The 23660-nt window shown below is 48.6% G+C and overlaps 1 protein-coding gene across 8 annotated transcripts in view; it reads left to right on the top strand.

Annotated features, from left to right (window-relative positions):
* The window catches only part of Arhgef37 (Rho guanine nucleotide exchange factor 37), a 43043-nt gene extending 20140 nt beyond the window's left edge, over positions 1 to 22903 (top strand). For 5 of the 8 annotated variants that reach the window (XM_087592815.1, XM_087592812.1, XM_087592813.1 and 2 more), the window contains 10 exon segments: positions 1293 to 1440; positions 7588 to 7787; positions 9244 to 9374; positions 10062 to 10166; positions 10811 to 10921; positions 12100 to 12429; positions 15050 to 15178; positions 16942 to 17137; positions 18499 to 18659; positions 19897 to 22903. In XM_087592815.1, the coding sequence (XP_087448941.1) occupies positions 1293 to 1440; positions 7588 to 7787; positions 9244 to 9374; positions 10062 to 10166; positions 10811 to 10921; positions 12100 to 12429; positions 15050 to 15178; positions 16942 to 17137; positions 18499 to 18659; positions 19897 to 20106 (1721 nt within the window). In that variant the 3' untranslated portion in view covers positions 20107 to 22903. 8 annotated transcript variants of the gene reach the window in all.
* The last annotated feature ends 757 nt before the right edge of the window (positions 22904 to 23660 follow it).

Raw genomic sequence — 23660 nt, 5'->3', positions numbered from 1 at the left:
TAGCCATAATTTTGTCATTTATTACAGTTTAATTTCGGTACTCAGGAGGTAGAAGCCGGCCTGGTCTACAAAGCAAGTTGCAGGCCATCCAGAACCACATAGTGAGACTCAGTCTCAAATACAACAACAACAAGAACAACAAAATTTATGAAAACAAATTGGTATACTAGTGAGATATATGTGTTTATTTTTACCTAAAGAATTAAATCTTGGTTGAATATCAGATGCTTTAGGATATAAAAGATCTCCAGGTTTTTTTTTTCTGAGTTGATTAATATTTTAATTTGATCATTATTAATGTTATGAATTCCACTTTGAATCTGTAGCACAGTGACAGAAGTGTAGGAGGTCATTTTACTAAAAAAAAAAAAAAAAAAAATTAATGAAAGTTCTGTCCTAACTCCAAGCCAAAATTTGACCACATTTAAAACAATGAAAGCAGTAAATTTTATTTTTATTTTTATTTGTGTGTGTGTGTGTGTATGTATGTGTGTATATGTCACATGTGTTAATGAATCTCTAGAGGCCAGAAGAGAGCATTGGATTCTCTGGAGCTGGAATTACAGGTGGTTCTGAGCCACCCAGTGTGTGCGCTGGGACCTAAGCACGGGTCCTCTGACAGAATGGCAAATTATTTCTAGGAACTACTAAGCCATTTCTCCAGCCCTCTGAAGCAGAAAATACTAAAATCAGGTATTCTACCACAAAGTGATCGAAGGATACACTAACTTGATACTTATGGGGTGACAGTGGAAAAATACTAAAAGTCTTATTTTCCACAACTAAACTACTCTGTTTCTGTCAGAGCAGAAAACTTTGTTAATATGGAGATGATGCTGCAACTCCTTTCATATCATCGGTCCCAGACCTGAGAGGTATTGCGGGCAGTGTTCCTTGGGGTTGTGTGTCACAATGACACCTGCAGACAAAGTGCAGATGTTGTATGTGTTCAAAACCCAGGCTGCAGCAAAGCTCCATGAGGTCACAGAAACACCTCAGGTTCACAACGAGTTTGCTTTAGAACTGATCTCCGGTTGCCCTGTGTTTGCAAATATTTTACTCTTGCCAAACTTTCCCAGACCCCACATTCAGCTCTGTAGCCAGCCCCATCTGGGGTCATGATCTATAATTTACGAACGGGGATCCACACCATTCTGTTACCCACTCAGTGACTCCATGAAACGGATGAAAAAATAGAAACAGGCCACCACAGAACAGGCTCTACCTCCCAGCCCCAAGCAAGGGACACACGCACTTGCCACCAGTAACCCTTGTTGCTTACTGGCCATCAGGTAACTTATTCCTGGAATTCCAAGAGGAGCTTGAACAAGTCTATAAAGTCTACTGTGCCAACTATGACCAGGCCCTGCTGCTGGTCAAGGCATACCAGAAGGAGCCGGAACTCCAGAAGGAGATCCAGGGCATCATCGAAGCTGCAGTGTGAGTAGCATGTCTGGGGACAGTTCAAGTTTTGATCCTGCTCGGGCCTGCTCAGGCTGCTTCAGGCCTGTGTCAGCAGCCAAGCCTCTCTCTCAGTCAGTTCTGTCTCTTTCTTGAAGGTGCGTCCCCTTATGTCGTTCCTCATCCTTTGACTCTTAGTACATGCTTCCACCAGGTGGTCATGCCAGTTCATTTGACCCATGTCGGTTTGTTTTTAGTCTCGCGATATTATAGGTGGGACTTTTTTTTAAAGATTTACTTATTTATTTGTTTACTTATTTACTTATTATCTGTAAGTACACTGTCGCTGTCTTCAGACACACCAGAAGAGGGCATCAGATCTCATTACAGATGGTTGTGAGCCACCATGTGGTTGCTGGGAATTGAACTCAGGACCTCTGGAAGAGCAGTCAGTGCTCTTAACCGCTGAGCCATCTCTCCAGCCCCGGGGCATTTTTTTAAGATCTGTGGTCTTATTGTTTTCTTTTATTTCTCTTATTGTTTGGGTGAGTTATTAATTACTGGTTCTCATTTTACTATTTCCCTTCTATCACAAATTTAATATTTCCTTTTTCACATATCTTGATAATTTCATCCATGATTTTATATTTATAATCCATGTATTTATATCATTGTACACCACCTTCCTCTGCCTCCAACTCCTTCTGGGTCCCATTCTGCTTCCTCTCAAGCTCGGGACCTCTTCTTTAATTATTACTGTCACACACATATGTGTATTATGTAACATATGTATATATATATGCACACACATACATATATACATATCCTTCTGAATATGTTCTATGTTGTTCATATGTTTATGAGCTGAGATCATAGATATAAACAACCACTTGGAACTAGATAACCCATCAGGAGGCTCATACTTGAAGAAGTCTGATTCTTCCTCTCCTCTCTTGGTAGCCATTTGTTGCCTGTAGCTCTTCATCCAAAGGGTATCTGTTCTTGTTTTTTTGTTTTTTAAGAATCTAAGGCAGGAGAATAGCTATGAGTTCGAGGGTAACCTGGCTATATAGCAAGACCACATCTCACAATACCAAAACTTAGCTGGACGTGATACTGTACACTTTTAATCCCACCACTCAGGATTCCAAGGCAGGAGGATCTTTGTGAACTTGAAGTCGGGCTGGTGTGCATAGAGAGTTCCAGGCCAGCCAGGGTCACATAGCAAGATCCTGCTCATACACGAAATACTCCAAAGCCTTCAACAGCGAAAACCCTGAATCAACATGAAGTCCCCAAACACGACTTGCCAAGGGGACATTGATGGTTAGGCTTGAGAAGTCAGGGTGGTGGAGGAAGGACAGTGGAGGCCATCACTGCCTCACATAGGTGCTCCTTTATGCCACAGAGAAAAGTGCTCGTGGAGTGATGTGAAGCTGGGCCAGCCTTTCTCATCTGCTTTGTCTTTCTCTCAGTCATTGACCTTCCATCAGAGTCTCTTTTTCAAATACTCATTACCCTAGATCCTCTCCTCAAAGGAAAAAAAAATCTGTTTCTCATAGGTCTCAAAAATGTAGGCTTTTGCAGGGCTATTCGATGTGACGCAGGCAACAAAACCCAGGAAAGCTAAAACCCAATGTGGGACAAAAGGGAGTAGTGGAGACTGTGGTAAAAAGGGAGACAGCAGACCCCGTGTAGAACGTAGAATGACTTTAGGAGATTTTTGCTCCCAGTAGCTTTTGCTAGGTAACAAAGCACCTCAAACCTCAATACCTTAAACCAGCATTTTCTGAGCTGGCAGGATGGCTCAGTGGGTAAAGGCACTTGACTGTGGCCACCAAAACTGACTGCCTAAGTTCACTCCCCAGAACATGGTGGGAGTAGACAACAGACTCCAATAAGTTGTCTTCTTACCACATACATGTGCCATGGCTCTCGTGTGTCCATGTACATACACTCAAATAAATGCGCAAATATTAAAAAAAAAAGACATTTACTTAGCTTACGCTTTTGCATATTATCAGTTTAGCTGGGCTCAGTAAATGAACCGTCTGTTCTTGGCTGAGCATTCCTGCACCTGGCCTGCAGCGGAGCATCAACTGAGGGTGATGGAGGACACCCAAGGTCTGCCGACCTTGCTAGGTTCCTCCACCGAGGAGACACAGAGCCAGCTCAGGTCTGGACACACGGCCTGTGTGCTTCCTGCAGCTGCTGTTCACTTGATCGTCACAGGGCTCCAGTGCAAGGGAAAGGCCAAGCCATTGGGATTCCCAGCCATTCAGGTCAAGTCTTGTAGCCAGTTGAGAAAGGACTATAGAAATGAACCAGCACCCCTTGGTTGAGGGGACTTCAAAGTCACACAAAATGCAGGATTTGAAGACATTTTCCTTTGCAAACCATCTGACTAAATTGCCGTATGGGAATGTGAGTCCCCTCTGGCCCGAGCTCCTGCTTTTTCCAGAGCAGCGGAAACTTAGACGGGATCCCTGCCATGGTTCCATCCTCCCCAGCCGAGCTAGAAGCGATAACTAGTTGGCAACGAGGTTGTTCTTTGTCCTGTTTCTGCAGCTCTGGAGCCAGGCCCGCATGGTGGCAGATCGGGCTCAGCCCCTTCCTGTGAGAGCCATTTCACATCTCAAAACCAATTTCCTTATGGGTCTGATGGGAGTCCTAACAGGGCTTGGTGGAGCGTAGACACACGACACAAGGGACACTAAATAAGTCCCGGCTATTTTAGTCATCTCAGCCAGGCAGGAATGGTGTTGCTCTGCAGCTTGGTTCTGTCAGTTGCAATATCTCCTTTTATACTAAGTATTAAATGTATTTATTATCCTGCAATAAATCCTGGAAAATGGGGCCTACCTATACATGAACTAGGGAAAGTCAGTATAATGCCAACTCTAATGAGAAAGAGAAGGAAAAGGAGGGCATTTTCTAACGATGAGGGTTTCTGTGTGCACTCGGGCACCAGCGCTCCAGAAGCTGCGAGGAAGCACTCTAAAATTAGCCTGCCTCTATATATGGTAAGTAAGTATGGAGGTCAGGAAAGAAAAATCCCAAAGCTGCTCTGCTTAAGAAGTACAAGAAGATGAAGGAGTAGAGGGTGTGTGTACCCAAGGGCCACAACCCACAGGGGAGGCAGTCCTGGCTTCCTGCGTATGAGGGGCTAACCATGACTCATGATGGCTCACCCACCTGAGAGGCCGGGAAGTGAGAATGGGTGACGTCCTTGTGAGTAGCCTGAGTCTCATGTATAAAAGGTGGTGCATAAAAGCCAGTGGTGTGACATGTGATTGGACGGATTCTGAGAGGCATAGAAGTATTTTGGCTCTTGGAACCACAGTAGTTTTGAGACCCTGTTCAGGCTCTGGGTGTTCAGAGGGACACGTGAGACCCGAGCTAGTCTCTGTAACACAGGTCTGTATGCAGGATACTGTTCTTCCCAGTTAGCTGTCTCTCTGTCTCTGTGTCTCTGCATCTGACTCTGTGTCTCTGTCTCTGTATCTCTGCATCTGTCTCTCTCTCTTTCTCCCCTCCTTCTCTCTCACTCGTTCCAACTTGTGGATCAAGATGTGAGCTCTCAGGCTATTCCTGCTCCCATGCCTTTGTTCTACCACCATGGACGGTAGTACTCTAAAACTGTAAGCCCCAAATTAAATTCTTTTTAAAATTTTGTAAGTTGCCTTGACTAGGGTGTTCCATTGCAGCAGTAGAAAAGTAAGACCGTGGTCTCAGAACGGATACTGACTGACTTTACCTTTGTGTGGATTAGCTGTCAGGGTAGTCTGCCCTTTAAGACAGAAACGAAGGCTGGACAGGAAACTCGGTATTAGGAAGGAGCTTTTACAGAGTGGTGTGCGAAAGGAGCCTTAGCAGACAGAGGTGGACCAGCCCTGGAAACCAACGTTTTAGAGGGCTGGACGCAGCAGTGTTTGGAGAAGGCAAACAACCGTTTTCCTTTATCAGCTAATTGTGTTTGGTTTAAATATGAAAGTAATATTCAAATTCTACTCAAGCATTCTCTGTTGGGTCTCCCCGAGGGATCCCCGTTCTCTGTTTAATTTTCTTCTATTTAGCCACAGACAGAAAGATACGGAGGAGAAGCAGGCAGGAGGTGGTGTTGTTTTTAAAGAGACTCCTACGCTATTCTAGAACTTTTATTTAATTGTAGCTGCGAATACTGTCTCACGACAGTGTGAGCAATTCTGCCGTGCTCCTGTCAGGGCAGCATAGAGCTTGCTCCCAGATTCTACTTCCTTATTCTTCTATTGGTGGACTCTGTGTGTGCGCATGCGTGCGCGCATGTGCACTCATGGAGTTGCCGAACAACTTACCTCTACCCTTGTTTCCTTGAACCAAGATTTCTGTGCGTAGATGTCTAGGCTGGGGTTGGTGGAGCAAAAGATTTGTGTATTTCAAAATATTGCTCAACTGTCCAAGGTGACACTCAAGAGAGAATGTAAGAAGCCGTCTCCTGTCGCACTCCCCCAGCCTTCTGTGTTATCCTTCCATTCCTATTACCTATAGGAGGTGCCGCATAGGTTTTCCTCCGTGTTATTTTAAGAAAGCTTACAAATGTGAGCGGTGTCCACCATTCTGCACTGGTTCCTTGGTGACATTAAAAAAATGCAGTCATCTCTTTAAGGACCCCTAGGCCTCTGGTTTGTGCTATGGTGGCAGTTGTCTCTGGGAGGCAGCTGGCTCTTTCCTATGGAATGTCAGCCAAGAATGGAGTTCCCAAAATACCCGCCCACAGTTGTCTGAGCTCAGGACAGCCTTAGGGAGAGCAGATGGACGACGCGCAGGTGAAGTCCACCCGTTGCCCGCTGGGGCTCCCACCTGCTATGTCTTTTCTTAGCCTCTGAGCTGTTTTTTTTCCTGAACATTTCGTCTGAAGATTTTTTTCCTTAGGAAGGACTTCCGGCTCTGTTACAGGGCCCTGAAGGCTGGACCCAGGAGCACTTGTGAATCTTGTAGGAGGCACACTGAGATGTGTGAGGGGTTAGAATTCTATACACCTCTCAGAATCTGAGACTCACTAAAGAAAGCCTGCTGCTGGAGCCTCTCCCCAGTGGCCCTTGACCTGCCTCAGTGCTTAAGAGCATTGACTACTGTTCCAGAGGACCCAGGTTCAATTCCCAGGATTCATAGGGCAGCTTACAACTGTGATTGCAGTTCCAGGGTATCAGACACCCTCACGCACATACACCCAGACATACATTCAGGCAAACACCAATCAATGCACATAAAATTAAATAAATAAAGCATTAAATTTTTCTCCTGATAAAAATTCCAATCCTACAGGAAACTTGGATGACATGATGGATAATCTCCTACCTACCACCTGATATGAGAGTTAACACATCAATATCTTCTTATCTATTTTTATGCTACACTACTTAAAGGTAGTTGTTACTTTCCCCATATACTCTAAACGTTATGTTCCTGTGAAATTTTACACTCATTTAACTATTCAGTGTGTGGATGTGTGTGCCTGTGTCTGTGGAGGTCAGAAGACAGCTTGTAGTATCCTTGTACCACGTGAGCTTCAGAGGCAGGTCCTCAGGCTTCGTGGCAAGTCCCCTTCTCTGCTGAGCCATCTCACTGGCCCTCAAACCTTTTTTTAAGCAATAGCCTATTTTGTTGTTAAGTAAACTATCAAGTGAGTAACCTCTGGGTCTTGCACCATTATCTGACTGGAGAGGTGACATCACAACTGAGTGCAGTTCAGCACGTGATTCTGACGCCCTGGAGAGAAGATACTACAGGACCACATGAGGCCACCAAGGGGACATGTGGAGGAATAGGCTTTAGCTAGCATCAGGCAGAGAGAATAGCCCATGGAATGAGCAGACACTGGACAGAGGGGCTGTGTGTCCTACTGAGTAACACCTGTCAAGGAAGAGCATATGGTCAGCCATGCTTACTCCGGAGAGGGTGAATAGGGCCAATCAAGCACTGGACTTTGAATAGATGAGGAATCGAGGCCCAGGAACGGCTCTGTCTGCCTAACATCTAGATTCCCTAAGTTACAGAAAAGATGACAGGGAGAGAGTACACTACACTGCCTGATATCACACACTGAGCTAAATGACAGAGCTGGACCACTTCCCTAGACCCCCACCCCCACCCCCTGGTCCCCTAAAGGATGGTTTCTACCTGCCTAATAGCAACCTTCTCCCTTAGGCCACAAGCTGGACCTTCGGGTCTCAGTTTCTTACTTGTAATCCCTCTGCAGAGGATTACCAAGTACCCCCTCCTGCTGCAGAAAATCCTGGAGAACACACCTGCGGATGCCAGTGCCCACCCTGTCCTTCAGAGAGCCACCTCTGCCCTCCAGGATGTGAACAGCAATATCAACGAGTACAAGATGCGCAAGGAAGTGGGTAAGGGATGCTTAGGGGTGCATCAGGGACAGCATTCCTAGAGCCAAAACCTCACCCCGAGAGAGGCTCATCTATAATTAAAATGGTTTAATCCCTATCACCGCTGGGAGCGAAAGAGGTGTGTGTGTGTGGCTGGATGCATTCACCACTTAGGTTGCTGTAGTAGGAATGGTTGTGAACAGAAGCAGTATCCATGCATCAAGAATCTCAATTGTCCACCATGAGCACGAGACCAAGAATTTAGCTGATGTTTACTTTTTAGAAAGATTTATTTATTTATTTATTTATTTATTTATTTATTTATTTATTTATTTATTTTGAGACAGGGTTTTCTCTGTGTAGCTCTGGCTATCCTGAAACTCACTCTGTAAACCAAGCTGGCTCAATCTCACTGAGATTCTCCTGCTTCTGCCTCCTGAGTGCTGGGATTAAGGGCATGTGCCACCACCACCTGGCTGAAAGTATTTGTTTTTATTTTGTGTACATGGGTGTTTTGCCTACATGCATATCTGTGTACTGTATACTTGCCATGGAGGGCAAAAGAAGGTGTCCAATCCTTTGGAACTAGAGTTACAGGTGGTTGTGAGCCACCATCTATGTGCTGGGAACCAAACCCAGGTCCTCTGGAAGAACAGCCAGTGCTCTTCTCTCTGTCTCCCCAACCTTCATGATTACTTTTAAGACAATTACCTCAAATTCATAAATATCTGTGGGGCAGAGTGTGATACTTCTGCCCACATAAACAGTGTCCAACAGACAGAGTGGTGGTCAATATATGTTGTTTGAAGGCTAATTCTGCTATGCTCTTTTCCCTTCAATATTTTATTTGATCCTTACAACCCCTAACGCCAGCCCTGTTAGTTCCACTTCCCACTGGGTAAACAGAGTATATACAGTTTGCAGTCATATGCACTCAGTGTGGTTACATATCCAGTCACTGGGCTGTAAGAAACAGAGAGCCTCTCAGACTTAGACTGGGGGTCTTTGAGGTTTCTCCAGTGCTTGTTTCTTTATCCAGCTGGACAGGAGGCAGAGGGCAGAGGTACTGAGCCCAGAGAGGGAAATATGTGTTTGGTAGACCTTGCTAAAACTTTCTGGGAAAGTCCCTTCACACATGCTGTCTTAGGTGATTCCTCCCAGCAAGCCAGCAGGATGAAGTCCTCATTTTATAGACAAAAACCAAAACCAAACCAAACCAACCAAACAAACAAAAACCCCAAAACCCAGAGACCCCAAGGAGCAGTGACCTATTAAAATACTGCAGGCCGAATGCTTTCCAGCCAGGAATCATACCTGGGACAAAGAGGATCTGAGTACTGGGATTCCCTGCAGGACTTACCATCCTGCCTGGTGTAACTTGGTGGAGCAGAGTGCCAAGTCGGGAGAAGATGGGGCTGTTTGCCTCCTGGGTCTACTTTTGTCACCCACAGTGCCCTTTTCTTCTGTGTCACCACAGCCTTAAAGTATACCAAAGTGGAGCAGCTGAGCCTTCGGGAGCGGCTGGCCCGCATCAACACCCATACTCTTTCCAAGAAGACCACCAGGCTGAGCCAGCTGCTGAAGCAGGAGGCGGGGCTCGTACCCAGGGTGAGCCTGAGTTCCGGTGGGGGAGATACTGCCATGAAAACAGGGGGAGGTACCTTCAGAAATCTAGGTAGCTGAAGCTGAGAGTGAGGGACCACAGAGAGACACAGCACCTGATTCTCAAGCACCAGTAATGGGGCTCACGTTGCTTATAGAGGAGTCAGGCTCTGAGCTTAGGCAGGGCACCAGTCTGAACAGTTCCCCGTTGAGGCTCAGGTTGAGTGCCTCTTCCAAAGCAGTAGCATTTAAGCCACAGGACTAAGTAGATATTCTTACCTCAATCTTCACACAAGGAAACAGAGGCTACCAGAGGATGAAGGGTCTGCCACACGGCTGGGCAGCAAGTGAGCCAGGACTCAAACATACTCCAGTGTCTGTTTCCATGATATGAATGCAGAACTACCCAACATCACTGCTGTTCGCTTTCGAGACAAGTCCTTGCTATGCTGTCCTCATAATCCTCCTGCCTCCATGACCCAGGGTCTGGGCTTCAGTCCTGGGCCACCACGTACAGTTTATACTGTTTCTTAACCGCCCCACTCAGTCGTAGAGCTGGATGAACCAGCTCTTCTTGTCTTTCCCAAATCTATGGAGAGATTGTCCCCGGTGAGTTTCTAAGGCAGAGAAACCAGTTACACACTGCCCCCATGTGGATCGTCCGACCCTTGCATGTATGACTTTACTTAACAGACAGAAGACAAGGAATTTGATGACTTGGAGGAGAGATTCCAGTGGGTGTCTCTGTGCGTGACAGAGCTGAAGAGCAATGTGGCAGCTTACATGGATAATCTGGAGGTGAGCGCCCCGCATAGTCCAAAGGCCAGGCCCACGAGCTACCCTGGTACCCGCTGCAGGGATGCTGGGATGGGGTGTGAGCCGGGGGTACTGACAAACACATTACAGTCTGTAGCCACAAAACTGGGGGCTAGAGGCAGCTCCTCCTCCCATTAGAGTTCTCATGGGTCAGTGTCAACAATCCTTTGGAACTGGAATTAACAGATGGTTGTGAGTTGCCGTATGGGTGCTAAGAACCAAACCCAGGTCCTCTGCAAGAACAGCAAGTACTCTTAACCACTCTCTCCAGCCCCTGGCCTTTTCTTTTTCATACATTGATTTGAATGGGAGCAGTCCATTGGCTTACAGAAAAACACGAATCGAATCCGTAGAGCATGCACATGGCAAAAGGATTCACCAAGGTGGCACACAGATAAGTGTGGTGCTCACAAGCCCCAAAGGGGTGAAGAGATAAGGACCTCAGCTCAACAAGCCTCTTCTAATCCCCCAGGTTGAATAGGGACAGATGGCGTATGTGCTTGCTAGCTGTGGGGAGGTATGTGGAGGCCCTGGAGAACTGCTTGGGAGGTCTGCCGAATTGGGGGTTAGCCGTAAGATGGTCATGGTGGGACCTAACCACCTATCTGTGTTGACCCTGGACTCAGGCTTTCCTCTGCTTCCGGCCACACGAGCGGAACCTGGATATCCCTGGGGGAGCTGCGGAACAGTACTGCAGCCTAGCGAGGGACCTTCAGCTCCAGGCCTTCCTGCAGTTTGTGAGTGGGATATCTCCTCCCCCTTCCTCTGACGGGCAGGTGGTGGAGCGATTCTAAGTAATATTTAGAAGTCAGGCACTTACACAATTGTCACATCCACTAGGGGAGGGAGCGCTATTCCTGCAATTCCTGATAAAAATAGCCCAACTGATGTGCAGCGAGCCTCACCCTGTACCAGGCGCCGTGCCCGCCTTTTCCATTTGTGACCTCATTTACCCCTCAGCACACGCTTTCGGATGAGGCACTATTAATAGCCCCATTCTGCTAATGGGAGCTCGAGGCCCAGAGAGCTCCATCTCTTGGGTCATCTACACAAATGGAGTCTGGGTCCCGAAGTATCATTCTATACAAAAATCTGTTTCAAGCTCTTTACGTAATAACAATAGCAAGAAGTACCAGGAGTCGAGAACCTTCCCCGGGCTGCCCTCTGAGGACACTACATATCACCCCCTTTCCAAACTACAAGCCCAAGGCTCAGTGAAATTGGAGCAGGGTTCTGAAGCTTTTTCCACATCAACCGCATTACCTGAGGAACTTTTATGTGACCTAGATATATAAGTATATTTAATAGGTATACAGATTTACTGATAATAAATCATAAAGGAGTATTTTTAAACGATTCTTTAAAATACATATAATTTGACCATATATTAAAGGTAAAAGTGGGGCTGGGGATTTAGCTCAGTGGTAGAGTGCTTACCTAGGAAGCGCAAGGCCCTGGGTTCGGTCCCCAGCTCCGAAAAAAAGAACCAAAAAAAAAAAAAAAAAAAAGGTAAAAGCACATCTATGCCCCAGTGTGGTGGTGTGCTGTTATTTTTACATGAGTAAAATCTTGGCTGAATATTTGATATGGATATTCAGAGCTCTGGACACAGAACATCTTTAAAGGGTTTTGGGGTTGATGAGCATTTTGATGGCGTAATCATCAATGCTGAGACCATCACTTCACATAAATACACATTACAGAATTTATTTTGGGTCAGCATACGTTCGGAAAATGTTTACGGTTGTCAAATCTTGTTCAGTCACGACCCTGTATGAACTGCAATTCAGGTTAGGCAGCAGGGGGTGAGGATACACTAAGTCACAGCTTGTCAATGGATGGGGCCTAGAACCTCCCCCAGCCTCCACCCTCTGTCACCCCCTATCCCAGTTCCCACACTCCCCTCTCCCTACAGAAGCAGCGGTTAACAGGCCTGGTGTGGCAACCATTGTGCAGTCTGGCCAGAGCCCTGGTTGGCCCTCAGAACTTGATCAAGAAACGTCTGGACAAACTCCTGGACTTCGAGAGAGTAGAAGAAAAACTGTTGGATGTGGGCAGTGTGACCTATGAGGAAGAGGCGGCCCGGCACACGTACCAGGCACTCAACTCCTTGATAGTGGCTGAGCTCCCACAGTTTAACCACCTCGTCATGCAGTGGCTGGGCCAGATTCTGCGCACATTTGTGGTCCTCCAGAGAGACCTTGCAGACCAAGTGCTGCGAAGGGCAGAGAGCAGCATGGCCCTGGTAAGGCCCCTGGAGCTAAAGTTGTTGTGGAACACATAGTCAGGCAAGGCCCAAGCTGTTGTCAGGGCAGAAATAAAGATAATGTGGATGGCACAGGCTGCTGGGACTCAGAACTCAGCGGAGACCCCCGAGAAGTCTCTCATGCCTTTTCTCCTTCTCTAGTGGAGGCAGAGGCCAGACCGGACTCTAGGCCACCCTAGGTCATCCTGGGACTCAAGAGCAAAGGATGCTGTTGTGGAAAAAATAGCAGCAAACTCTCCCTGGAGAGTAGGGCGAGATGGTGACAGAGACAGGTATCTTTCCTGTCTAGTCAGGAGTAGATGTGTCTGTCCAGCTGGGATCACCACCAGAACCGCTAGCAGCTGTTTCCTGTCTAGCTGTTTGGGGACCTTTCCAGGCAGTGTCCCACTCAGTGTGGGGTCCCCTCAATAACAAAGAAGCCGAGACCCAGAGAGAGGTAAAATAGCTTGTGCAAAGTTGTGGAGAGGACAGGTGGTTTTGACCCCTGACTGTGCAGTAACTGAGCTTTGAACGCAGTGATCCAGAGCCTCTCAAAAGGGACCACCAGCCAAAGGCATAATTAGATTCCAAAGAGCTCTACACGGACCACCACGCGCACTTGCGCACTTGGCGGTGGAGAATTTAGAAGTCTGGGTTGGTACGGGAGGGAACAGGCGGCAGTTCCACATCTGGCTCTGCAGCGGCAGCGTCAGAGCTGAATGGCTCATGAGTCAGGCCTTGGGACCCATTTCCATGCTCTTCATCCCAGCATTGCCTTCTGTGTTTCCCTGCCGTCATCTGACTCCCTCCAACCCCACTCTCCTTTATCCACCACATCCTATCTCCTGACTTCCCCACCCCTGCCAACTTTCCAACCCACGGTCCCACTCTGCTGCTGCGGCTTGTCCCTCCCTCCAACACGTCGCTTGACCATCACCTGGAAACACCTCAACTGTCCCCCAGGCCTCTCTTGATGCCTACCACCCAGTGACAGATGAGCCAGTCTTTCCAGGAAGCTCCCAGAATTCTTGCTGCTCTGGAGGCGTGGAGGCTACCCGCTCCTCGCCCTCTGTATACCTGCAGAACTTAGTAATGTGTATCCTAACACTTGGCTGCTTGGTGCTTACTAGAACCTGCCTTCTGCTGGAGTGGTGGGAAGCTATGTTTTCCCTCAGTCGGGGGTGGGGGCCAGAGATCGAAGTGGTTCCTCCTTTGGATGTCTTACTACTCACTACTGGGCCCTGCCTCGGACATACTTATGAAGTGTGAAGTTGAAATAGACCCAGCGCTGTACAAAAAGAAGAGTGAATCTGATTGGATAACCCTTTTGTTTTCTTCCAATTTCTCCTTTCTCTGCTAGTCTGATGTTTGCACAGAGGGGCTGAGGATGCCAGAGCGGGAGGTCTACAGACATAGACAGTGCATGTGTGGCGGTGGTGATGGGGAAGCAAGGGAGTGTCTCCTGATTGGTCCTGTGCTATGGGTGGCTATGGATATGGCCTAGGATTGCTGCCAAACCCCTCTTGTGTGTCATTCACCTGGCCTCAGTCCTGTGACTCAAGGCCTGCGTGGCAAAAAACTGTCTTCTCTCTGCAGCCAGCCCAGGAGCAAGGCTCTGGGTCATAGATGAGTCTGGCTATCACCCAGAGGGCTGGACATGTCTGTTGGCTGTGGGGTCTCATTCACTCTTGAGCTGTCTGCTGAGACTGCGGGAGAGTCTTAACAGGGTAGGGACCTCATGGGAGAGCTCAGTACTCACAAGCTATACAAGCCCATGCCAAAGTGGTTGGAACACAGAGAAGAGCAGAAGGGCCTGACCCTAAGAGAGGTCAGGGGTCACACCCACTTGTAGACATATAGTGTCATGACTCTCTCCCAATCTCCTGCCTGGTTTTCTCCCTGTCTGGGCTGGTTTTCTGGCAGGTTGTTTCTGTGTGTGGAAGATAGGGAATTGTTGCAGTTTCCTCTCCAACCCGAATCAGCCGGTACAAAGAAAATGCAACTCAATTAATATGAAAACAATCTAGCGTCTAGATTGGGCAGATCCACCCTACACTGTCCTATTCCTAGCTCCCAAATCCCTCATCCCTTGCACCTTTTATTTGCCAGGTCTCCAGCTTCTCCTTCTCCCACGCTTCTTTCCTTTCTCCTCTCCTGACTCCTCCCCCTCCTGACTCCTCCCCTCTCCTGACTCCTCCCCTCTCGCTCCCAGACTCCTCCCTCTGCCCAAATCTTGAGCTCTTGCCTTTATTTTACAAATTCAGAGAGAACTCCAAGGCAAACCACAACAGGGAATCACCAGGTCTGCACATTTACCCTTGGGGATCTGAAGGAAGGGCAACACGGGTGTTCTGAGCCCTTGCACACTGCATCTGACAGAAGGGGCCTGGCCTAAGCGCATTAATTTCCCTTGATGTAATCACAGTAGGTAATGGGGGTCATGATGGCGGTGGTCCTCTACCCCTGTGGAGAGATGTTTTCACAGAAATGGGGATGGTGGGCAGGCAGGCAAGCAGGCAAAAGCAGTTGTCTGGGTCCAGAGGGTGAGTACCCAAGCACCCTGTGGTCCCTTCTCCTGGAGAGGCTCTGCTGACAGCATCTCCCCCCCCCCCCCCCCCAGCTGCCTCATCGCCACGTCTCCGAGCCGGACTTCCAGAAGCTGCTGGAGGACACGCTAGGCCAGAGCAGTAGCCAGCTCCGCCACTTTCGGGAGAGCTTTGAGAAAGTGCTTCCACCCTCCACCTCGCAGGTAGGCGTCCCTCCCTGCCATGACAAGCCGCTTTCCTGCCGTGTGCTGCAGCTTCCTTTACGCCTTTCTCTATTTCTTTTCTGTTACTCACAGAAACATTTCTTATTCCTCTCTCCTTCTTTTCTGTGAACAAACAAAACCCTGTATTCCAACACACACACACACACACACACACACACACACACACACACACACACACACACACGGATGGGGTTGAGGGGAGAGAAAAGCTATCTCCCAATCCACTTGAGCAGCATACCTGGACAGCCTGTCTTTTAGCTCTCTCTCTCTCTCTCTCTCTCTCTCTCTCTCTCTCTCTCTCTCTCTCTCTCTCTCTCTGTGTGTGTGTGTGTGTGTGTGGTGTGTGTGTGTGTGTGTGTGGTGTGTGTGTGTTTGAGATAGATTTTTTTTTTTTATACCTCAAGTTGGCCTTGAACTTGCTACTTAGCTGGGGCTTATTTAGCCGGAGACAACTTCGAGTTGTGAAGAGAGGGCTCATGGAAGTGGAGCCACAGGTGGTTGTGAGCTGCCATATGGGTGCTAGCACCAAACCCAGGTCCTCTGTAAGAGCAGGCACTGCTGAGCCATCTCTCCACCTCCCCAGGAAAACTCTTCCCAGAAAACTTCCACCTCTGTGTTCAGCCTGCAAACATCCATCTGCTCGATTTCATTCTCTTCCTCTAATGCTGGGGTTGCACATCACACACAGGCCTTGTACACACTGACTAGTATTTTGCCACTGAGCTACATCTCCAGCCCAGTACTGGATTTTATTTAATTTTTTTTTGAGACAGGGTCTCTTTATGCAGCCCTGGCTGTCGAGGAACTCATCATGTAGAGCAGGCTGGACTTGAACTCACAGAGATCTGCCTGCCTCTTCCTCCCAAGTATGAGGATTAACAATGTGCATCCTGATTCTTAATTTGGACTCTTCATCAGTACTAGGGCAAGAGTCTTTGCAGGTGTCCCTGACAGACCTCTACCTCTCCCGTACCCAACATCTCCAAATAACCATAATACAGTGCAGTAAATACAACATGGGCACACCCAGCTTAAGTGGAGAATGTGGTAAACTATGCATTTACACATTTGGTTTCCCCTTGGTTTTATGGAAGGGGGCGGTCATACCTGAACTCCTTCTGGATAATACTTTGGCTGAAAACAGTGAATGGGAAAACATAGGAAATGCCAGGCAGTTTGGGGATAGACTCTCTCCCAAATCTCTCTCCCCAGCTAGATGGCAATTTCTATCTGAATAAAGCCCAGCTGCACTAGTGGATGACGTATGCTCCAGTGCTTTGCACACAGTAGGTGTCCAGTTCATGTGTAGTGGAAATTCCCAGAGTCACAGCTAGCTGTCCTTCATCCATAGGAGTGCCAGGAGCTAGTGCTGGTCCTGTGTTAGCCTCTGAGGATTCCCGATGGCTAAGGCCTGGTGCATCATGAAGCCCATAGCAAGGCATGGTTCAAAGACCTAGATAAGACATTTCCTGTGGAATGCCTTAGCTCCGGGCTATGCATAGAATTTAGGGCTACATCCTATGAGTTCTATAACTGACATGTATTTATACTTGAATCCGTTGAAAATTTCCTCTAAAATGTCATTGGAAGCTAAGAGCCAGCCATGCACTAGAGGGCATGGTTGTCACCATCAGAATGGAGTCTTCGGTGACAGAGGCAGGGCTGGATAAGATTCCCAGCTCTCAGCTCGTGTTGGCACAACCTTGATACTTAAGCTACAATGTCTGTCTCTGCTCTCTCAGCCACTCCTTCCAGGGTCTGAACACCAGATGCAATCTCTCCTCACCAGATATGGCCCTGGGAAGATATACCAGGTGACAAGCAACATCAATGGCACTGGGACCCTGGACCTGACACTGCCTCGGGGCCAAATCGTGGCCCTTCTACAAAACAAGGACACCAAAGGCAACAACAGTCGCTGGCTGGTAGACACAGGGGGTATGTGGGCCCCCATGACCCTTTCTTCTCCTTTTGGGAAAGCCAGCTTCTAGGCATGGATGCCCTTGTGTGCCAATCTGACTGTGCAAATTCAGGAAGGATGAAGTCATTGACAGATGCAGGAGCTCAGTCAGCTTTCAGTAATTCAGAGGTGCATAAAATGTCTAAATTAAGGTCCAATGTAGCCTTCCTCATCTAGGACCTGGGTGCTGTGCAAGCAGGGCAAGCCTTAGAAGAACTTACACACTATTGAGTGATACGTTGTGTGGAAGGAACTTGAATAGGACTCTGGAAGATGCAGATGCGTGCTGAGAAGGGATGCTTGCACCCCAGCCACACTCCCAGAATCTGATTTATGACTTTGACAGTAGATCTCTAACGGCCACGGACTTGGGACGTGTCACTGAGGTCTGGGGTTCATGTGTAAATTAGATAAAGGCGAGCCCTGCCACTAGTCCGTAAGCTCACAATGGCGTCGCTATCACTGTATGGCACAAGGTCGAGCTTTAAAACCAAGCCAGCTTTTGAAAATGAGGTAGAGTCATGTGTGATGGTGCATGCCTATAACCCCAGCCTTAGGAAGGTAGAGGCAGGAGAATGACCGCAAGTTTGAGACTTGCCCTAGCTATGTAGAGAGGCCTGGGGACTATACACTGAGACCTTGTCTAAAATAATAATAATGAAAAGAAAAATAGAAACGGGTACCCTCTGAAAACACATCTGTGGGGAAATAGTATGAGGACCATGAAGAGGGAGGCTTTGGGGTTCCTGATGGGGTGATGGAGGGGAGGCATGGAGCTTCCCTGAGCTCAGTTGTGCCAGCATCAAACAGGCAGCAACAGTGTCACAGACCGACCTCAGATTGGTGTGAAGACCACCTGGGAAGCGGGAGATGGTGGTCATTCATGAGGACAGCAGTTGGGCAGCATGGGGTGGGTGCTGGCTGGTGAGAAGGAGCCCGGAAGGACAGCATCAGCAGTGGAAGGCAGTCCTGGTCCTGAGGAAAGCTGGGGAAGTGGCCTTGCTCTGGGCAGCCACTAGAGGGACGTGAGCAGTAGTGCCACCAAGGGGAAACAGTTGTCACACCAGCCCAGGGATGGACTTCCTCTGTCGGATGTTATCAGATCTCATGGACTGACCCAGTGGGGAGCCTCTGTGCCTGGGTGGGGAGCAAGCAGCAGCTAGGGACAGCGATAGGGAATGGGGTGGTGGGAGGGAAAGTGCAGGTTCTGGATGACCTCGTTCTGACTCTTTAATGCTGGGAAACCATGCTTGCAACACTCACATTTACTGGCTTTGCCACCACAGAAAAAGGATAGGAGTCTGGCTAGCATCAATGGAACCTTCTGTACGTTTCCTAGGACACCGGGGATACGTGCCAGCTGGAAAACTTCAGCTATATCACCCTATCAATCCCAGTGAGAAGGAGCCCAGACGCCAGACAGGGATGCCTGAAGACTACTGGCTTCCAACCCCAGAGCCCACCCAACCCTCTGTCCCCACTGTCCCGACCATGAGCCAGGTAAGTCTGGAGGAGGGCCGAGGGCTTGGATTTTCCTCTAGTGTTGAAGCATGTGCTCCTTTATCGGAGGGCCCACCTCCTTGTGAGGCCAGGCAGTGACCAGTGATTAGTTCTTATCATGGCCAGGGTTGGGGCTTCCACAGGAACACCAGGGAGTTAATCCAACATCCCCCCTATCAGCAGGATAAGTGGAAGTCCTCCATTCACTCTGTATTTGCCAGGTATGGTACTAAACGGGAGTCAGAGTGATGAACAGGAGGTCATGGTCCTCCTCAAGCTTACTGCCTGGGACTAGATTAGATTAGAAGTGATTAGATTAGCGGCGTGAATGTGTGAGCAAATGCAACTGTCCCTGCTGTGGTAAGGTCCAGAGTTCTAGGAATAGAGAGGCTTTCTAAAGAGGAACGCTTTCTCCTTACATAGGAAGGAGGACTAGGAGTAAACTAGATCAAGGGGGTCCAGCTTGGTACCTGGGGTGAGTTCTCAGAAAGCACAGACAGCACACGCAGAGGCCCAGTGATCTGTGAGGGTCCAAGGAGGAACCGATGAGGCCAGAACCTGTGGGACTAGAGAGGGCAGGACATAGTGAGCCGCTCCTGCTGCAGTCTGCAGGGCCAGGCCCAGATAGACCCTGTGCCCTTGAAGAGGGTGTCATTCTTCCCTATAAGAGCAGTGGGGAGCATAGACTGCACATGTTCTTGAAATCATGATTTATGGGAGGGAAGGAGGGGGAGGAGGGGGGAAGGGAGGGAGGGAGAAGAAGAGGAGGAGGAGAAGGAGAAGAAGAAAGAGAGAGGAGAGAGAGAAGAAAAGTAGAAGAGTAGAGCCATGAGCATGTGGAGAGGGAGGGGGGAGAGAATGGTGAAAGAAGGGACGAATGGGGAAGAGAGCAAGAGGATGAGGAGGGGGCAAGCAGCCCATTTTATAGTGTTAGGCATACCTGGCTGTTGCTAGGTAACTGTGGGGGTGGAGCTTAGACGGAATACTAACAGGGCAAATACAGAATGGAATTATAGTAAAAACCAGAGCCTAGCAAAGTGTCAGAACAGTAATTACTAGCCACAGTGCTAGCAGGCCTAGCATCTTTAGTGCCGAGAATGTGCCTGGGAAGTGATGTGTCCAGCAGAAGAGACTAGACTACATGTGAACGTGGTGGGGACACAGGATGACGCCCTCGTTGGATGGAGTTTGGTTGTCTGCTCCCTGACCATTTCTGTGTCACACCCATGTGTTTCAGGTGGTGGCCGTGTACCCTTTTGTGGCCAGGAGCACCCACGAGTTGAGTCTACAGGCAGGCCAGCCTGTGACCATCCTGGAAGCCCAAGACAAGAAGGGGAACCCAGAATGGAGCCTGGTGGAAGCAAACGGACAGAGGGGATATGTACCTTCCAACTTTCTGGCCAGGACTCCGAGTCCAACTCCCTGGGGCTGGAATCTTCCCTCTTAGCATGACCTCTTGGGAACCCCATTCCTAAGGAAAGGCGGAGGCTTAAAAGCTGTGTGACCTAGGGGGGATGGCGCAAAGCACAGTGGGAATGGGAGAGGCGTGAAGGGCACCCAGAAGGCAGCAGGAAGTGATTACTAGGCCTTACAGAATGCCTGGTGTGGGAGGCCACAGTGGGTGGTTCGGCAGTGCCACTGTGATCTGCATAAAGAAGCCATCTCTAGGCCACAGCTGATTAGCTAAGGCTTGCCACAGCTCGAAGCTCACCCTACCTCTTCTTACCTCTTTCATGTCTAGGATGAATGTGGCCTGTGTTAGTTGCAGGTGGGGCCTCTCTGAAGACGACCAGGCCTGCTTGGCTCTGTAGTACACTTCCCACAGTGTTGCCAGGAAACACCGTGGCTCGTCAGTCATCTTTTCTTTCTTACTGCCTTGCACTGAGTTATTGTGAACAGTGAACTGTGGAGAGTCCTGCTCAAGGGGAAGCCATGGGCCTAGGTTCTGAGGAGATTGTCTACTGTGTCTGGGAATGGGTGTGGTCTCTGCATAGGTCTGGAACGTGTGTACAAACTTGTAGGTGGTTCCAGGGAAGAGGGGAATTTGAGGGTGAATTAGTGGGTGTGAGAGGCTGATTGCAATGGTAACTACTGGTGTTTTCTTCAGAGTAGGAAACAAAGGAACTTGTGACATAGGTGACTACTGGCCTGGCAAGTCGGGTAAGTGAGGGATAGCGTGGTTTCCTGGCTCTGGGTAGAAGAACCACGAGAACACAGGGGGCCTAGCTTTGCCTCTGAGGACCTGGAGGCAGTAAGGAGCTGAGGTTGGGTAGATGTGAGGCCTAAGACATAGGACCCAATTGCAGTTTTCCACGTAGGGAAAAAAACAAAACAAAACTAAGTCATGGGAAGCAGTAGGGATGGCATGAGGCTGGAGGTGCAAGGGTCCCTTGTCAACCAGGATGTGCGACACCAACACAAAGACTGTTAGTGGTGTCAGGATGGCCCAGCCATTGCCTGGCGTGGGTTAGCAGAGTAAAGCAGTCCTGTTGCTACCTGTCACGTCCCATGTTCAGGCCAATGGTGTCCTTTTCCTTAAACCCAGGCTCTGATTCCAGGCCCAGTCAGCATGGATTAACAATAGACAATTGTTAGGGGGTTCTGTTCTGTGTGAGCATCATGGAGTGTGCAAACTAACAAGGTTATGACATCACTAGGCAATATAATCTCATGGGACTTTGACATACACAAAGCCATTGCCTATAGCTGGCTGTTGCATGGCGCATGACATATGGGTACAATCTAGGTAGCCAAAGTCCCAGTGCCTGGTACTTGATGAGCAGGTCATTTCTCAAATCTGGAAACAGAAACCCCTCAAAGCAGACCTTGTTTCTGGATGACAGGCCCACAGGGGCATGCTGGGTGTCGTCACTACTGGGCAATGTCCCTAGGCTGTTGCTTTAGGTCAAGAGTCATCAGAAGATCCCAAGACAGTGAAAAGGGTGATCCACTCTGACCTGTGTACAACTGACAGATTTGGAATCGACCCTCTTGAGAGACAGAGAGTAAAACAGGTGGCTATTTCAGTGTTTCCAAGACTACGTCTGTTTTTACAACTCAAGCGCCTGTTTGTTAACTTTGGCTTCTGAAGGGCTCTTGAGAAAGGCAGCTCGCCTGTGTCAGACGGTCTGTAATGTGCCTCCTCTGGGCTTGTTGAAGCACCAATGCCGGATGATGCAAGAGCAAGGCTACGCAGCTCCTTTCCCAACCTCAGGTTCTCTCGAAGGACGTTCTCAGCTCAGTTTCCTGTCCGTTTCCTTCTCGGGCTTCTAATCAAAACAGGAAGCATAGACAAAACACACGACAAAGCAGGCTGTACCTGCAGCTTCCACAGCTCGTTGTGAAGCTGAGACTCTAGCTTGGAGTTCTTAGCATGGCTCTTCGCTGCTGCAATTACCTGGGTTGCCCTAAACGGCAGCAAACCAGGAGCCCACCCAGAGAGAGCTGATGTCATTCATCTGGGCACGATCATGGCCTTGGGCTTCAGGAAGCTACCCAGGTGAATCTCACAGGTAGCCACGTTAAGAACCTCTGCCTTAGACATGCAGAGGTAAACAGCTAGACCTGGTCAGAGTTGGGACAGGGTAAGTTAAGTCATGCCCCACCTGAGCTTTGCGCTGGCTCTCTAAGCAGGAAGCTTTGGAAGCAGTTTGGAGTAGGACAGCCTGTTCTGTCAGGTCCCAAAATATATCTTTATTAAGTGCCGTTAAAGGGGACCTGAATGAAATTGAATGTTCTTGTAGGCATAAGGGAGAAAAAAAATGAAATATACTTTGAACCAAGGCTATCTCATGAAGGAGAAATAAAAATGTGTCCAGTACATGTGGGTTATAGCTTCTCAGACCAGGGGGTGAGATTAAAGTCACTGGAGAGTGAGAGAAAGCATACTGAGAAGATGGAGCATGGCCTGGATCTTCACCCAGGGACTCTGTGTAATGTGCCTTTTTACCCCAATGCCTAGAGCCATTGCACTGTGTCTTATTTATTTCACTCTTGGGCTGTCACGTGCATGCTCACAACGAGAATTGCCTAAGAATGGAACAGAACTCCCAGGAGTCGAAGGGTGGTTCATATGGTACCCCCTGATCCTCAAAGTGAAGTGGGAACTCTTTAACCCTTTGAGCCCCAACGTAGTTTAGGATACAGGGAGACGATTGTATTATCCAAGGGAAGACGAGGGAATTCTTGAGTCGTGTGATGAGCGTGATGTGACCACTGGCAATAAAGGACTTAGTATGACTCCAGCTGTTGGCTAGTATTTCATCCATTCACCATCCTCGCTAGATCTGAGAATGATAACTTGTTCGCTCATGTGTTTATTAGAGTGACTACTGTATACCCTTGAGGCTTCCAAGATTTGGGCATAGATGCTGGGGATATAGCAAGACGTCAGACAGATGAACTATGCCATTTTTGAGCCCGCCCAATCTGGGCAGGGAGGCAGACAAGTCAGCACTCACTTCTGTGAGTGTGTCAGGCTGGAGCCCAAGAGAGGCGTTGACCTCTGACCTCGGCTTGGCAAGCAAGGAAAGCTTCCTTAAAGAGGTGATATATGACCTTTGACCTAACGGGTGCCTGAGCTTGTGCGGTCAGGAGGGCATATGCAAAAGCTAGAGGAGACAGCAGATCACAGAACTGAGGGAAATGTGTGGTAGAGGCACTAAGAAATGTGCTAAGCAAGCCCACAAGAAAGAGGGCTTCAGACTGTGCACGGGAGCCACTGGAGGAGTTGAGAGAGAGGAGTGAAATGCTCAGGGCTACAGTTTTGGGAAATCACCTGGCTCTGGCCAGGCGCCTTGTGTGCCCATCAATGACACCGCATTACAAACACAGGGAGTGCTGCTTCCTTCTAGAACCTTCCAAGCCTCTGTCATAAGCTTCACGTTAGAGGTGTCCAAGGTGTATTGCAAAGATAAATGCCATAGAAGGAGCAGAAACACCAAAACCTTAATGGAACCCCCTCCTGTCTGGAGGCAGACCAGTGTCCTGCAGCTTTTTGCC

This window comes from Rattus norvegicus, chromosome 18 (genome assembly GCF_021556685.1).
Source record: "Rattus norvegicus strain SHRSP/BbbUtx chromosome 18, alternate assembly SHRSP_T2T, whole genome shotgun sequence".
Lineage (NCBI taxonomy): Eukaryota > Metazoa > Chordata > Mammalia > Rodentia > Muridae > Rattus > Rattus norvegicus.
The sequence above is the reverse complement of the archived record's forward strand: the minus strand, read 5'-3'. Positions and strand labels throughout refer to the sequence as shown.